Here is a 12603-nt window from a genome sequence, read left to right on the forward strand (position 1 = left end):
CCACTCCCTAACAGCCACTATACTGCAGAGGCAATAAAAACAAGTACTTTTATTATGCCGGTGAATAAGGTATGAGGAGTCTGTGTAATATATTTCTCAACAAATGGTGCAATTAGAGACAACTGGGATAAAAACACACTAATTAATGAATCACATGTCCCCTCATACAGAAACTATGCTGTATAGACTGAAACAAAACCATAAGTTGCATGGGCAAACACAGTATCTAACTAAAAACTATTGTTATTAATTAGATGTGTGTGAGTTCGATTTCCCAAGGCAGCAATAAAATTCAACCGAACGTGTTAAAATTCGTAAAAGTGTTAAAACTAAGTAATATATATATATATATATAATGAATGTTATGGCATTTCACGTATGGAATTCGGTTGAAGAGAGTTAGCATTTCAACTCAATTGTCAGCTATGCTTTTATCTTTCAGTTGCGTGATCTTTTGTTAATACCGCACCAATCATATGCACGTTTTAATAACCCTGCCTTTGCTGTCTGTTTCGCGTTAAGCTTAATTACCGTAAAGGGAGAAAAGTCGCAAAAGAGAAAAATTTCCTGGTCCTGGGATTCCCTTATTCAGGTAATATTCACTAATTTCATGTTATCAGTCTGTGGTGTGCCAGTATTGGTAAGTGGTGATATTATTTGATCTATTCTACGTTAAAAAATTTAACCCCGAGATGGATAAGTGGATGATAAAAAAATAAAAAAAAATTCCCACGAACAATCAGAAGAAGCAGAAACAGACTCAAAAAAAGGACACTATTTCATATTTTACGGAACAGCCCGCATCGTCTTCAGAACCAAACGGTAAGAAGCAAAAAATGTAATATATGCATTTGATTTTTGCTATATTCGCTGTGTATGTTTTGTATTGAATATAAATACAATAAATATTATAATAATATATCTCTCTATTACGATTGTTTTTCGAGGGGGCCGTGAAATAGTTTAATTTTTGCAAACGGGGCCCTGACATCCAGAAGTTTGGGAAGCACTGCGCTAAAGCACTTCGTATATATATGGCTGCACAGAGAAAGCAATACTTAGAGAACAAATCCAAACAGCCCACCAAAACCTAGCAATAACTCAAAATCAGGTCTCAAAATTACAATCTGAACTATCGATTTATATAAATCCAGATATTCTACAAGTACTAGAAAGAATTACTGCAATTCGGCCAAATATATCCTAGAAAATAATAAAGAAAAACTCGAGGCCAAATATCACATTTTGAAACAACAGCGAAATATGGCTGCCAGTCATACTAATCAGGAGATCTCCTTCCCTGTAAACAGCTCCAACAGTGAACAAACAAGGGAGACAAGGAGCGAACTACTGCAAGCAAGAACCATGTGATCAACTTATCAAGCCACACCTTAAATAGCGGCCAACTTGCGCTACCTGGTAACTTAACTACGCATTAACACCTAAAATGGTGAGCAAATTGGATTTTATCTACCACATAGAAAGAGGCATTAGGTCCCTACCCAATAATATTGCCGATAAAATATGATTAGAAACCAGCAATGTTCTGAACAATAAGAAAACCATACATAACAATCTTACAAAAATGGAACTAGCAGCTATCAAGTCATTGAAAGCTAATCAAGACATAATTATAACAAAATCGGATAAAGGCAATGCCACTGTCGTCCTTGACAGGTCAACATACATCAGTCAGATGAATCAACTTGTCTCCGATAACAACACCTATCAACTGGTAAACTATAACCCAACAAACAGGATAAAGAATAAAACAGAGAAATTACTTAAGTCCGTCACTTCATGGCCATCAGACACAATTAAAAAACTTATATCCCATTATAAGTTTGCACGGTTAGCCTAGTGGCTATGCACTTCGCAACCATATGCCTGGGGAAGGAGTGTCCTAGGTTCGATTCCCGTCGGTGACGTGAGGAGCTGAAGGATCTTCCTCAGCCCTAGCCAAGTTAGCCAGTCTTGGGCGTGGACAGCAGGGTTTTTTCTCCAGTTTATTCTGGGGTTTTTCATCCCGCAAAACAGGCAAACTGGCCTTGAGAACTTAACACTACAGGCCGTAGGATATACCGGGGCATAGGGCTTGACCACCTTATCCTCTAAACGGACTTAGGTCCGATGATCAATGGACCCTCGACACTGCAAGGTAAAAGAGGGTATAATGAAGATGAAGATGATGATGATATCCCATTATGCCCACTCTCCCTGAATATATGGTGTTCCGAAAGTACACAAACAAAATGTGCTGCTTTGACCTATTGTGGAAGGCATAGCTAGCCCTAATTACCACTTAGCCAAGAAATTAGCGTCAACACTCAAGGAGTTGGTCAGTTATTCCCCCTCCTACATAAAGAACACACAACACTTTATAAACAAAATTAAAAACATAAGACTCGACAAAGATGACTTATTAGTCAGTTTCGAAGTTTCTGCCCTTTTCACAAATATCCCAATCAATGACACAATCCTTCTTTGTTTTTGTTCCACCCGACATTACGGCCCTCTTTGTCTATGTACGACGTTCCGGTTACTTCGTGTGGCAAAATAAAGTTTACCTACAAAAAGAAAGTATGGCCATGGGCTCACCAATATCCCCCCCAAATCGCTAACTTCTATATGGAAACTTTTGAGCAAAGTGCTCTCGATTCCTCCACTCTAAAACCCACAGTGTGACTTAGATACGTTGATGACGTGTTCGTTATCTGGCCACATGGGCGAAAAACGCTAAACACATTCCTTAGCCACCTGAGCAAAACAACATGAACGCATACAATTTATGATCGAAATTGAAATTCAGAACTCGCTCACGTTCCTGGACACACTGGTCACAATTCTTCCTTTAGGCAGTCTATCTTTCACGATCTACCGCAAACGACACACAGTGGCCAATACATACATGCTAATTCATATCACCACCCATAACAAAAATATGGAGTCATTAACACCCTTAAAAACAGAGCTATAACAATTTGCTCAAACTAACAAGCTCTGAAACAGGAACTAAAAATCATCAGCAACACTTTTATAAATAATGGCTATAACAAAAATGCTATTATAAATTTAGTTTAATCCTTTATCCAAGTGTGAGCAAACAAAGTTTGCACCTGAAAGTATCTTCAGGACTGGGGTAAGGTAGTACAACACTGGGCAACTCGTTGCAAAGGTGGAGCAAGCTAACATTACTCCTATCTCAGTATCTCCCATAATGCAAAACACATCTCCTTGCGGATATGTATTAAGGGAAGGGCCATCCATAATGCATAACATCATACATATCCACAAGGAGATGTGATTTGCATTATGGGAGATACTGAGATAGGAGTGATGTTAGCTTGCTCCACCTTTGCAACGAGTTGCTCGGTGTTGTACTACCTTACCCCAGTCCTGAAGATACTTTCATGCACAAACTTTGTTTGCTCACACTTGGATAAAGGATTAAACTAAATTTATTATAGTCTAACCAAGTGAAAAATAAACTCTCAACAAAAATACTATTAATAAAGTACTTCATAAAACATCATCAAAAAAGAATCTAGATTACATTAAAACTATAGCCATCCCATACATTAAAGGGTTATCAGAAAAAATCAACAGAATCTTACACCAAATAATCTCAATGCCACCTTTAAACCACCTACAAAACTTCAAAACAACTCCTCTAAGGATCCTCTCTCTCTCCCATTAGCAGATCCTGGAGTTGATTGCATCCGCTGCACCTGTAACTTACCATACATTGGTGAAACAGGATGTACAAACCCTATATGTAAGAAAGAATACATAAGACACATTAAACAAAAACCTGGTATGAAAGAAAATTTAAGGAAGCCTGTGAAATTCTGATAAACCACCCAAATATCAACAATAATGGTGGCATGAAAATTCCAAGAATCTGGATGGCACACATTCAACTTACTTAATATTTAGTATCCAGCATACTTCATGACTCTAGGCAACCTTCAGCTAGTATTGGAAACCATCCCATACCAACTGGTTGGAATATATATGTATAATCATGGTGTTGGTATGTATATATGGTATGTATAATCTTTATATATGTATATATGTATAATCATATGTTTATATGTTTGTATGTTTATATGTATAATTAAATGCATACGTATAATATATATAATATGTATAAGGTTTATATGTATACTCATATATATATATATATATAGACTTGTTGTTGCTCCCAATGTAATTTTACAACCAATAGATAATATTAATAATAGGAGTAACTTTAACAAACCATGTAGATTGTAGTGCAGCTTGTTTCTCTGTATATAGTATATATATGCTCCAGAAGATGACCTTGATATGAAGGTCAAAACGTCGAGTGTTGATTTTGGTTTATATTAAACTAAAGTTTTACTCAAACACAGTAGTTGTCTCCATAATTTTCCAAAAAGTACTGTTGATACTTATAAATACATGATGTTTATAGCGAAGCTTTTTAAATAAGCTATAATAGCTGCATGCTACAATACAATAACTGCTTTCTTTGCATTTACATGTGGCTTAATGAACATGTATTTCAGTGGACAAACAATATTAAAGGGTTTTTAAAAAAAAAAATTAATGAAATTTCCTTACAGGAATTTGGGTTAATGAAGCTCAGTTAATTCTCAAGGGACACAGGTCAATTGTAAACCAAGTACGTTATAACAGTGTAAATGCCAGTCTGGCATCATCTGGAGTAGAGAAAATAGTTAAGGTAAGGTTTAGATAATTTTTATTGCTTATGTTTCATAATGTATTTTTATGTATAGGAATAGTGCATAATATTCATTGTGTGGATAATTCATAAAAAAATATTTTCATGACTTATTTTTCACGGTATTAACAACACCACAAACGCTTTTATCAACAAAGATGTTTTATTAACGCTTATATTTCGCTGATTTTCAACTCAGCGTCATCAGAGCACAACACACTTGTAAACACGACAGTGAGTGAGTGAAACAATGTAATTGCAAAAGACAAAAGATCTAAAGTCCTATTTTTTTTGGCGCCCTCTAACGGGAAAAAAAAAAAAATTTGGATGCTTTTGTCACCTACCTACCTAAACAGCCAACACCCCAAAATTCACTTCACAGTAGAAAAAGAATCAAATAACTGTTTACCATTTCTTGACACATTAGTCACCCGCCTTTCAGATGGATCACTATCTTTTTCTATTTACAGAAAGACTACACACACACAGGAAGATACCTACATAAACAATCACATCATCATCCCGTCCAACAGTACGGCATTTTAAAAACACTTACATACAGAGCCAGAGCCATTTGTTCTAATGATACAGCTCTGACCACTGAACTCCAATACCTGCGCCATACGTTCTTAGCCAACGGCTACAACCACAACCCCTACAAAATAGATAAAATACTACATAGGCCCATTACTCTGCCCTCCCCTAATACACAAGAATACAACATGACCATTTCTATTCCCTATATCAGAGGTACATCAGAAAAGATACCCAAAGTATTGTTGAAACATGGCCTTCGCACCACTTTCAAACCTCATGTCAAGCTGGCAACTCTGATCCACTCGCCTAAGGATAAACTTCACCCATTAGCACACCCAGGAGTGTATGAAGTTCTGTGTCACTGTGAGTTTGCCTATTATGGGCAAACAGGAAGATCAGTGAACATCTGCCTGGAAGAACATGAAAGATACATTCGCTACTATTACTATGGCAAGTCGGGACTGGCAGACCACGCTTTGGACGCTCCTTCACACAGGATTAGATGGAGGAAAACGAATGTGCTATTTAGGAGTCATTATAGATCTGAAAGATTCTTTTTTGAGTCAGCAATGGCTTTGAAGAATTCTCCCAACCTTAACAAATACGGTTGCATTAATTTGCTAAAAATTTGGGAGACGGTTATCCTAAGAAAAACTCCTGGATAACTGTTTCCCCCCCCCCCTCCCCCCGTTAGAGGGCACCAAAAAAAAATAGGACTTTAGATCTTTTGTCTTTTATAATTATATTGTTTCACTCACTCACTGTTGCGTTTACAAGTGTGTTGTGCTCTGATGATGCTGAGTCGAAAATCAGCGAAATATAAGCGTTAATAAAACATCCTTGTTGATAAAAGTGTTTGTTGTGTTGTTAATACCGTGAAAAATAAGTCATGAATAACCATCAACACCTAAGCTTATCTGTTAAAAAAATATTTTGTTGGGATTGTTTTATGTTAGTGAAGGGGCAGCAAATATTTTTCTGCATGTGGAGGAAAAAGTTATTGTGTAGTCATTTTCTTTTCATATGCAGAGAAATTAAGACCAGGAAATATACCACACTGCAACAGCAACAATCCAACTTCACACGAGTAGCAATAAAATATCAATTGAAAAAGTTGTCCGACAAAGAGCTCTCTATCACCCAAAATGTTTACATGAGATCTTCAAGAAATATTAATATAAATTGGGCAAACCTTGGTATTTGCCCAGTTTATATTATGCAACCTCCCAAGTATTTTTAATACTTAGGGATGTTGCAGAACAACTCAGTATTAAAGTTAATATGTCAGTGGATTTTAGATAAGATTTGAAGATGTTTCAGGTATCGTAAGTTGTGGATTCCTCTGAAAGGAATGATTCTGAAACTTTGACCAAATTTGGGGCAGTCGCATACAACCAAATTTGTTGAGGTTTGGAGAGTTTCTTAGGGCTGAGGCTAATTCCATAAATAGTCTTTCGAATTTGTATTTGCTACAGTGTATTACTGTAGCTTTCTTCCACCGTATTCTGTGGAATGTATCCAGAGCATGGTCTGCAAGACCAGAATGGCTGTACTTGTGAAAACGGATGTAGTCCTTGTGTTCAGAAATTCTGATATTCGCTGTCCTGCCTGTTTGGCCAAAGTAAGACAGTTTACAACTGCAAGGGATCTGGTATATACCAGATCCCTTGCAGTTGTATATACTGTCTAAAAACATGACCTGACTTCCTGTTACAAACAGGAGGTCAGGTCATATTTTTTTAAGATTTTGGTAATTTTTTTCCGAGGTGCCTCGGATGTAGGAAATGGTGATGGATTTAGAGTAATCCTTGTTGTGGATGGGGGGGGGGGGCTGTGGTTAATTGGTTTCAATATTTTTTGGATTTCTGGGGGGGGGGGGTTGCTATTGGCTGAGAAAGTGTTGAGGATGTGATTTAGTTCAGTGTTTAGGGCCATGTCGTTAGAACAGATTAGTTTAGCCCTGTTGTATAGTGTTTTCACCACTCCATATTGTTGTGAGGGGGGGATTGTTGGTAAATGTATCTGCCTGTATTGGTGGGTTTTCTATAAACTGAGAAAACCAAGGTTCCATCAGGCTGATGGGTGACTAGTGTGTCTAGGAAAGGGAAGCTGTTGTTTTCCTCTTTTTCCAGGGGTGAACTTGATTCTGGGGTGTTGGTTGTTTAAGTGTGTTAAGGAGTGTTTCAGAGCCATGTGGCCAAATAGCGAAGCCATATGGTTGGTTTTGTGGGGCAGAGGCTAAGGCTTTTTCTTCAAAGGTCTCCATAAAGAAATTGGCCAAAGGTGGGGAGAGTGGTGAACCCATGGCTGTCCCCTCTATTTGTTTGTAGAATTTTCCCTGCCAAACGAAATAGCCTGAGTTCATTGTGAACTGAAATAGGGCTGAGATATCGGGAGAAAATTTAGCTTGGATTAGCTCTAAAGTTTCCTTGAGTGGGACATTTGTGAATAAGGAGGAGACGTCAAAGCTGACCATTATGTCAGTATGTTGGAGTGTAAGGTTTTCTATGCTGGCTTTGAAGTGGGCTGAGTTTTTTATGTGTGATGGTGTGTTGCCAGTATAGTGTGTGAGCTCTTTGGCCGAATGTTTAGCTAATTTGTATGTGGGGGAATCAATGCCATCCACTATGGGACATAATGGCACATTTTCTTTGTGTATTTTTGGGAGTCCGTAAATACAGGGGGGGGGGGGTATAGAGTTAAAATCTGTTGGTAACTGCTACAGGCCAAGAAGACTTTCTTAAGGAGCCTGTGAAGTTTTCTAATTTGTGAGTTGGTGGGACTGTATTCGATAGGGAGGTAAGTAGCCAAGAATAAACGTGACTGACCTCTTGTTACAGGCCTTTCAGAAAATTGGCATCCCTTATCTGCTCCACTAAAGACCTACCTGGTGTATACCAGGTCCCTTGATGTTATAAACTGTCTTACTTTAGCCAAACAGGTAGGACAGCGAATATCAGAATTTCTAAACACAAGGACTACATCCGTTTTCACAAGTACAACCATTCTGATCTTGCAGACCATGCTCTGGATTTCCACAGAATACGGTGGAAGAAAGCTACAGTAATACACCGTAGCAAATACAAATTCGAAAGACTATTTAGGGAATCAGCCTCAGCCCTAAGAAACTCTCCAAACCTCAACAAATTTGGTTATATGCAACTGCCCCAAATTTGGGAGGCTTACATCAGCAGACCTTCAGCCCAACGGCCAAGAACACCTACTTTGAGGGCACCATCAGGACTTTTAGAAGAACAATAGCTTCATCTCTTCATTCTCAGTTACTGTGTTGTATTGCCTACGTGCACGTACCTTTTTTTTTTTTTTTTTTTTGTAAGTTCCTTTGTAAGATGGCAATGTGACGTTGCTGAAATATCGGAAATATTTATTAAACTGTAATTTAATTTATATTCGTAGCTATGTTGTTCAGTTCTTTAAGTGATTTAGTAATGCATAACCAACGTATAAGACTGTCTACAAGAATACTTATTGTGTCATTGTTCACATCTTTTCGCCCTCCTTTGAATTTCTTATACCCCCTCAAAGAGACTTGACTTTTTCAGAGCATCCCTACCATGTCACTTTCAACAGCTCCAATGTTTCAGTAGCATTTTGTCAATTTTCACACAAAACTTCATGTTAACACAGTGCTCTACATTTTGATCACATTTTGATCACAGTGCTCTACATTTTGATCAATTGGAAGTGATCACCAAATTTTACACACAGATCTCTTTTGTTTTTGCAATAGCCAGGTAGCAATTGGCTCTATCGGCGTGAGGTTTATACATGCATTAGTTAAAACATGCACAAAGATACATGACTCCAACCAAATCACCACACAGGCGACACTACGTGGCCATTCTGGAAATTAATTTGTCACACCTCATTAACATCATCAGCATGGTTAAATGAATGAATTGCATCTCCACTCTCCAACCAACAGACTTTGGGATCAGATCCCACTGTAAACATGGACTTCAATAAGGGTAGTTGATCTCACACCAGATGTGAGATCAACTACCCTTATTGTACCTATGGTCCCACAGAAGGTTCTACTAAAGTAGAAGTGGAGGAATTTTGTGAGGCTTTAGAAAAAGCAACTGACACAATGAAAAAGGAAAAGTTGGTCCTTGTTGGGGATCTAAATAGCAGAGTAGGAAATGATTGTGAGACATACAAAAATATTTTGGGAAAATTTGGAGAAAAGAGCAAAGCTAATAATAATGGCAAATATCTGTTGGATTTCTGCTCAGGACATGGACTGGTTATTATTAACACCATGTTCCAACATAAAAATGTGCACAAATTCACATGGAGAGAAGAGGCTACGAATAAGAAAAGTCTCATTGACTATGTTATTGTTGATAGTGATGTTTTCTCCATGGTGCAGGACACCAGAGTGTACAGAGGATTTAAAATTGGAAGTGACCACTATTTAGTTTTGAGCAGGATAAAATTGAATTTCATATTGAAAAGAATAACATGTAAGAAAGTTTTAAAGCGAATAAAAGTTGAGCAGCTCTCAGATGTGAACTGTAGACTAAAATACACAAAGATTATTGAAGAAAAAATGAAAGAGTTTGAGAACAGGAATCAAACCTTGGAGATTCAGTGGCAAACTCTGAAGAAAACATTGATTGATTCTGCCAGAGAAGCATGTGGTGAGGTTGTCTGCAAGGATAAAAAAATCAGAACTCACTGGTGGACACAGGAAGTTAAAGAGGCAGTGAAGGTAAAGAAGAAAGCATATCAAAATTTCCTGTCAAATAAGTCAGCTTGTGCTCTTAGAGAATATAGAGACAAATGCAAGAATGCTAAACAAAAGACATGGGAGGACTTTGGCAAGAATATAGAAAATAAATATCAAAAAGGTGGCAAAATATTCTGGAGGGTGTTGAAGAAGCTTAGGAATGGGGGAAAGAGTGCTGTAAAAGGAGTTAGAGATGATAAAGGTGACATGAAAACGAGAGAAAAAGATATCCTTGAAGTATGGAGTAATTACTTTGAAAAACTGTTAAATGAAACAAGCAGTGATGATAGCACAGTGGTAAAAAACACTGACCAGGCATGCAGTCAGGAATACATATCCATACTTGAAGTCGAAAAAGCAATCAAAGGCTTGAAATGTGGACAGGCAGCAGGAATAGATGATATTCGACCAGAAATGCTGAAGTATTGTGGTATAAGAGTCTTACAGTGGCTGCACTGCATAGTTCAGAAAGCATGGACAGAAGGACGAATTCCCAATGATTGGAGTAGAGCTCTCATAGTACCCATATATAAAAAGGGAAATAAAACTGAATGTGAGAATTACAGAGGTATTTCCCTGCTGCGTGTTCCTTACAAGATCTATACAAGTATACTTGAGAAACGGTTGAGAAGAATTTTGGAAGAAAAGCTTGGTGAAGAACAAGCTGGATTCAGGCCAAATTGAGGCTGTCAGGATCAGATCTTCACTTTACGACAGATAGTCGAGAAAGCATGGGAATATAACAAAGATCTGTATTTAAGTTTTGTCGATTTGGAAATGGCATATGACAAGGTACCAACAGAGAAGCTATTCAATACGATGCAGTTATATGGTGTCAGTGGGGTATTATAGCAAGCAATACTTAGTCTTTATTTGAGTTGTGAGTCAGCAGTTAGAATTGAAGGAAGTACAGGAAGATGGTTTAATGTTAAATCTGGTGTGAAAGTGGTATTAAACATGATATCATAATTGGAGATGTTGATGTCAGCTCTTTGCTTTATGCGAATGATGTTATACTTCTAAATAAATCCGCTACAAGTCTGCAAGATTCTCTGACTAAATTGAATAGCTGTTGTAATAGATATGGTATGAAGGTCAGCAATAAAAAGACGAAGACAATGAAAATAGGCAGAATCATTGAAAGTGTCAACTGTGTTGTGAATGGAGAACCTGTGGAACAAGTAAAACATTTCAGCTACTTAGGCACGATTTTTACTGAAGATGGTAAATTAAATATAGAAATAGACAACAGAATCAGCAAAGCTGGTATGGTAAGAAGTCAATTGAATAAATTCATAAGGAAAAAGAGAGAAATTAGTTGGAACACTAAATTAGCTGTATACAAGACAATGTTCAAACCAGTTTTAACTTATGGATCTGAGAGCTGGGTCAGAAGTAAAACACTTGACCAAAGACTAGAGACCGCAGATATGAGAGTCCTGAGAAAGATTATAGGTGTGAACAGGTGGCATCAATGGCAATATCATATTAAAAACGAGGATATTAGGAAAGAACTTGACATTGTCAGCATCCATGAATGCGTCAGCAGAGCTAATCTCAGGTGTTATGGTCACCTAAACAGAATGGGCGAGGAAAGATTAGCAAAACAAGTGTTATCTGCCAGGTTGGCAGCAAAACGACTCAGAGGAAGACTAAGATATAGGTGGATTGATACAGCACAAAGTGCCTTAAACGATAGAAATATAAGATCTGATAATGTTGGAGGCTTGACAAGTAACAGACTGATTTGGAGGAAAATTGTAGATAAGAAGTTAGTAAGGATGTAATTTTTTTCATGTAGTACTATCCTATCCTCTACACCCCTTGAGGGTACATGGCAGGAATTTGATGATGATGATGATCTCACACCAGATAGCAAAAATCATTAACTCGGTGTGAGATCACTACCCTTATTAGATCTTGTGGTTTGAAAAAGTATCATGTTTTATCTTGAGATCAAGTTGATCTGAAGATAAAACATGATACTTTTTCAAAGTGTTCCTAGATTATCTGATCCTTAATCCACTATGTTTCTAAATGTACAGTTGGTTTACAAACTACTCTGGGGGAAGTCATTTCAAAAAAAAAAAAAAAAAATCAAGGAAACTAAGAGTGATAGCAGACATTGAGAATGTTATCCTTTTCTATTTTATTGTCATAGTCTGAGAACCTCCTAATATGTAACAACACCTATAGGTTTTTCATAACTAAGATTGAAACACATACCTAAGTGAAATATTTCACTAAGAAATACAGATTTGATTAAAATAATTTAATGACAAATATCTCTATTTTGCTCTGAGATATTCAAACCGTCATTATCACTGCTCAAGATTGAGGAATAACTGAAACAATCTCATCTGAATAATGTAACTACATTCTTAACAGTGGTAATCTTTTAAGAGTATAAGTGCAAATACTAGATTAAAACTACATCTGTTAGAAACTATAGGTTTAAAAATATTTAAAAGTGCATGCTCTCTTTCACTCAGTCTCTCTCTCTCACAATTTCTAATTACACAAAATGAGTATATTTGATGTAATTAAAAATTGCAATGTGATTTATCACATTGCAATTGCATCAATT

General features: G+C 37.1%; 1 protein-coding gene across 1 annotated transcript in view; it reads left to right on the forward strand.

The window, feature by feature from the left end:
- Positions 1 to 12603, forward strand: part of LOC150107097 (DDB1- and CUL4-associated factor 5) — a 302448-nt gene that overhangs the window by 202057 nt on the left and 87788 nt on the right. Inside the window, exon 8 of the mRNA XM_090390998.1 lies at positions 4608 to 4726. Within this exon, the coding sequence (XP_090247124.1) occupies positions 4608 to 4726 (119 nt within the window). The remainder of the gene's footprint in view (positions 1 to 4607; positions 4727 to 12603) is intronic.

This window comes from Typopeltis vanoorti, chromosome 4 (genome assembly GCF_054136105.1).
Source record: "Typopeltis vanoorti isolate ZY-2024b chromosome 4, IOZ_Tvanoo_1.0, whole genome shotgun sequence".
Lineage (NCBI taxonomy): Eukaryota > Metazoa > Arthropoda > Arachnida > Uropygi > Thelyphonidae > Typopeltis > Typopeltis vanoorti.